This window comes from Monomorium pharaonis, unplaced genomic scaffold (assembly GCF_013373865.1).
Source record: "Monomorium pharaonis isolate MP-MQ-018 unplaced genomic scaffold, ASM1337386v2 scaffold_135, whole genome shotgun sequence".
Taxonomy (NCBI): domain Eukaryota; kingdom Metazoa; phylum Arthropoda; class Insecta; order Hymenoptera; family Formicidae; genus Monomorium; species Monomorium pharaonis.
This window is the reverse complement of record NW_023415401.1, coordinates 1-5530: the sequence shown is the minus strand read 5'-3', so window position 1 is coordinate 5530 and position 5530 is coordinate 1. Positions and strand designations below refer to the sequence as shown.

The 5530-nt window shown below is 44.5% G+C and overlaps 2 protein-coding genes across 2 annotated transcripts; both read left to right on the top strand.

Moving 5' to 3' along the window:
• The first annotated feature begins 2193 nt into the window (after window positions 1-2193).
• LOC118648032 lies at window positions 2194-3393 on the top strand. The gene has a single exon (XM_036294228.1). The coding sequence runs from the start codon at window positions 2194-2196 to the stop codon at window positions 3391-3393; it is 1200 nt and encodes a 399-aa protein (XP_036150121.1).
• A 1042-nt stretch (window positions 3394-4435) lies between these two features.
• On the top strand, window positions 4436-5486 carry LOC118648033. The gene has a single exon (XM_036294229.1). It carries the CDS (start codon window positions 4618-4620, stop codon window positions 5026-5028), a length of 411 nt encoding a protein of 136 aa, XP_036150122.1. The 5' UTR covers window positions 4436-4617; the 3' UTR covers window positions 5029-5486.
• Window positions 5487-5530: the final 44 nt, after the last annotated feature.

Here is a 5530-nt window from a genome sequence, read left to right as displayed (position 1 = left end):
ATTTAAAAGCTGATCAAGAGGTTCGAAGCTATCGTCGCTGTAACGAGCATTACAATCAACCGTGGCAGCAAACGCACATCGACGGCCCCGCACCGTTGATCAAGAATTGTAGCGAATGTCAGCTTTCGCGACGAACAAATCGGTAAAAAGCGGCTGCGGTCATTTGTTGAATCGCGCGATAAACGCGCTTCCCTTCGAGTTACACATCCCTGGCTATCAGTTTTGCGGACCAGGAACGCACTTGGAAAAGCGATTAGCTAGAGGCGATCGGGGTATAAATCCGCTGGACGCGGCGTGCCGCGAACACGATATCGCGTATTCTCGAAGCAACGAGCTTGCCGACAGACACGCAGCGGACGAAATACTCGCCAACAAAGCACGAAAACGCGTAATCGCGAAAGATTCGGCTCTCGGAGAAAGAGCCGCCGCTGCTGCCGTCTGGGCAGCTATAAAAACCAAGACAAAGATCGGTATGGGCGTAAAGAGCAAGAAGAAGAGGACGACGACGAAGAAAAAAAAACGTATACTTCCGGCAGCAAAACGAGGCGGTGCATTACCGATTCTACCGATATTAGGCGCGCTCGGATCATTGATCGGCGGAGCGGCCGGCGTGGCAAAGGCGGTAAACGACCGCAAAGCCACGCGACGTCAACTCGAAGAGCTGCAACGTCACAATCGCGCGATGGAAGGTCGCGGAGTGTATCTCGCTCCGTACAAAGGCGGGCGAGGGCTGTATCTCGCCCCATACAAGTACGGAAAAGGCGTAAAAGCGAAAAGGAAAAATACTTCAAAGAGGCGTTAAAAAAATTCATGGGTGCGATGACAAACGTGCAATTACATCATTTGGCTATTCGTATGCGTATTCCATATTTCAGAGGAGTGTTTATGCGTAACGCGTTACCGATAAGCGGCGCGCGTCTAAATGAAAGCGGTATCGTAAACCTGGACGATGCGGCGGGCCCCGGTACTCACTGGGTAGCGTACGTAAAGAGAGACAATCACGTAATGTATTTCGATAGTTTCGTAAAAATCTTCGACCACCTAGAGAACTCGTACGATATTTCGGAGACGGTGTGACTAAAATAGAATACAATCAAACGTCTTATCAAACCTACGATCAGAGCATCTGCGGACAACTTTGTCTGCTATTTTTACACTCGATTTAAAGACTGACGTTGCGCTGTTTAAACTCAGTATTCGTTCAAACATGTCGCTGACGCTTACGCTGAGCGGTGAGAGCAGCATTCTGACAGCGAGGTACTCTCCCGCTATAGAGTTGAACGACGATGACTACGAGCTCGGTCTAGCGATCTTTGAAACATATAATACGATACCGAATGTGAATGCTTCGAACAATAAATTTTACTTTGGTAAAGACAACGTGGAGATTACGATTCCTGAGGGATCGTACGAGCTGCATGCCATAAACGAGTTTTTAGAACGCGAGATTTCACAAATACGCCCGCGACGCGACGAGGCTCGTTCAAACGTTACGCGCGGTGACATCGCGATTAAAGACAATAATGCTGGGGATGAAGACCCGATAACGATCCGCGCAAACTACAATACGATGAGATGTGAGATCAGATGCGCATACAAAATAAATTTTGGTAAATCCAACAACATCGGCTCGCTGCTGGGATTCACGTCGAAGCGTATACTGGAACCGCGAAAATGGCACGAGTCAGACGTGTCAATCAACATAATGAACGTGAACATTATCCGCGTAGAGTGCAACGTGACCGCAGGCGCGTACAGCAACGACAAAAGCGTGCACGTGATACACGAGTTTTCGCCGAACGTGCCACCTGGATATAAGATTTCGGAAAGGCCGTCGCAGATCATTTACCTGCCGATCATCGTGCGGAGCGTTACAGATCTAACGATACGCGTCGTCGATCAGAACGGACGATTGCTTGATTTTCGAGGAGAAGAAATTACCGTCAGATTGCACGTGCGACGACGACGACGACTGCAACAATAACGTGAATGTGAAATGCTTGTACTAAACGTGTCGGAACGCGCGAGAAAAATAAATACAAACATCTTTACAACGAAAACATCAACGTTACAACAGTCATCCGATATTCCTGCTATACCTTTCGATAATATTCAATCATCCAGTTGTTCCAAGAAAAAGCTCACCGCGTCGAACGTTGAATTTTTGAAATCTCTGGGATTCGCGGTGCGACAATGACAGACATTTTAAACGTCAAAGACGAGCCGATCTTTGACGATCGCATCGTCAAGATCGAGACTCATACGTACAATCCGTTCGCCAATACAACGTTCGAACACAGCGACGAGATAAGAATACCTATACAACAGCAAGATTTATACACGTTGCCATCTCAAAGTTTTCTATACGTTGAGGGAAAACTTACGATAAAAAAACCAGTTGCGGGGTCTGATGTGATTTTGGGAAATAATTGCATCGCTTTCATGTTCGATGAGATTCGATACGAGCTCGACGGTGTAGAGATTGATCGCAACAGGAACGTCGGAATAACCAGCTCGCTCAAGAACTATGTAACTATGTCATCCGATAGAATTATGATTGCGAGTAACGCTGGCTGGGATCCGTGGAATCCTACGAACGGATACTTTAATTTTTGCGTACCGCTCAACATGCTACTGGGATTTTGTAAAGATTACAGACGCGTGGTGATTAACGCTCGTCACGAATTGATTTTAATACGCGCGCGCAACGATAACAATTGTTTAGTTGGCGATCCGGCGCGGGAGCCGGAAATTGAATTATTCAAAGTACAGTGGCGAATGCCGCACGTCCTGCTGAACGAGATAAATAAACTGGCGATGCTGCGTGCTCTGGAAAGCGGACGATACCTGAGCATGGCTTTTCGTTCGTGGGATCTATACGAGTTTCCGCTACTGCAGCGCACGACCAAACATTCGTGGGCCATCAAGACCGCTACTCAGCTCGAGAAGCCGCGGTACATCATCTTTGCTCTGCAGGCTGGTCGGAAGAACGTTATGCTCGAGGATACGAGCCGATTCGATCATTGTAAACTGACGAACGTGAAACTGTATCTAAACTCGGAATGTTATCCGTACGACGATATGAATTTGGATTTCGATAAAAACAGATGGTCGATTCTCTACGACACATACGTACGTTTCTGTAAAACCTATTACGGATACGATTATCTCGAGCCGAATCAAACTGTTGCGAATTTTCGGCAAAAAGGTCCATTCGTAATTATCGATTGTTCTCGACAAAATGAATCGGTCAAGAGCGCAACCGTGGACGTGCGCTTAGAGTTTGAATGCAAAGAAAACTTGCCTGCGAGTACCACCGCGTACTGTCTCATCATACACGATCGCGTGGTTCAGTACAATCCGTTGACAAATGTTGTGCGGAAGATCACCTAAGAACGTTGTCTCGCTTTACATTATTAAAGGAGAGGGGGTGGAAATGAGACTATATATAAACCTACGATGCGCCGAAAGTTGAGAGCAGTCTTCTCGATTATCGAAAGAGAGCTCATCATGTCTATACCAACGTTCGTGGACCTGCAAGGTTTTATCGTTGGAAGAAAGTTTATCGTTAAGGAGTTTGCTGCTCTCAGAGATGGATTCATTCTCTCGCATTACATTTTTCGAAATCCCGTGCCGTGGCATCGACTCAATAATGCAGACAAACGCCAAGCATTGTGGTTGCTTACGCATCATCACGGATTACGATGGAACAGCGGAACGATTCCATACAGCAGAGCTAAGAAATTGATTACAACGACGCTGACTAGGAACGAAACACCGCCCGTTGTATACGTCAAGGGACACGAGAAACGAGAATGGCTGTGGAATTTGCTTCTGGATGACACGAAAGAAGACATATACGTTGAAAATATCGAGGCGCATTATGAAGATATAAGATCTTTAAACGAGATGGACGTTACGCATACTTTATGTTGTGCACAGCATTCAACAAATTGTGCTTTACAAAATGTATTTAAAATATTCAATTGGTGGCATTATCATTAATAAACATGCGTTTTTTATAAATATAGTGTTTTTTCTTATTATGCCTGTCTCTTATTACCCCTATTAACCCTGTCGGAATCTGTTTACGTTATTTTTAACGTTCTTTTAGCGTTTTCTAACGTTTGAATCGGAATGTGTTACGACCCGTTCGAGATTATTTCATAAAGGGAAGATATTCAACGTTGCTTCCCCCTCTACTCGAAGAAATTTCCCCTCTATTGTAACTCATAAGTCGAACTATTTTTTCGTACGATCAGTATTGCGTCAGCCGCTCGAACAAAATGTTCTCCGCCAAAGAAAGCAGCAGTGGTATGAAGCGTTGCTACGATGCTATGTCGTGCGAGAAAAAATGCGACGCGTAAGTTTGATTTTTTTAATTCTTTTCATTTTTTAACTTTTATATTATTACTTTTATATTTTATTATTATTATATTTTATTATTATTATATTATTTTTTTATACAGTACGTCGGAGCGTCGCGCGGTTCGCGTACTAAGCAGACGATACGCGCTTACGAGTACGGGGTACAAATATCTCGAGATTGGCATCAACGTTGGTCCGCCGAGTTACGTGGAAATCGCCATAGGAGATCATCGGGGGAACGAACTTATAATGTCTCTCGAAACATGGAAGGGACTTTACGAACAGCGACAAAACGTTCTGAATCTCCTTCGCACCGACTATAAGGACTTGTACAATTTTATTAGCGTTGGACCGCTAACAGCCAGAATTTGCATAATCAGTGACGTTAACTTTATACGTTTGGAATCACAAAACGTACGCATGATAATGACCGAGTCGACCGTGCGTCGTATGTTCGATTTGGACGGTTGTGTAGATTTAATGTTCGATCGACTAATTAAAATTACTGATAATGTTGATATGCAGTTTACGCAATTCTCTAATATTGCATCCACCATAACGAACCCCGATCAAGTATCTAACGCGATACGCGCGAACAGCGTCTTTAATAAACATCGGCTTCTCGATTGTGAGCTTTTGGCTTTAGTATTTAATATGTAAGAGAAAAATTATTATACCGCTTTATATGAATAAATCAAACATTAAAAAATAAAAAACTTATGTTATCTATTTTTTCTTTATTTTATATATCTTTTTTCCTTAAGAGAAATATCACAATGCAAGCGAGAGCGCACGCGATGAGAGAGAGTGAGAACGTGTAAAGATGGCTGCGTACGAGCAGGAGCGAGAGCGCGCGAGAATACGTACGCGATGTGGGTAGTATGTGATGAGTGCGAGCGAGAGCGTGCGATGGGTAGGAACGATGAGTGCGAGTGAGAGCGTGCAATGGGTAGGAACGATGAGTGCGTGTGTGAGAGCGTGCGATGGGTAGGAACGATGAGTGTGAGTGAGAGCGTGCAATGGGTAGGAACGATGAGTGCGTGTGTGAGAGCGTGCGATGGGTAGGAACGATGAGTGTGAGTGAGAGCGTGCGAGGGATTGGAACGACGAATGTGAATGTGTATAAATTAATTTAAAAAATAATTTTTTACAAAAATATATA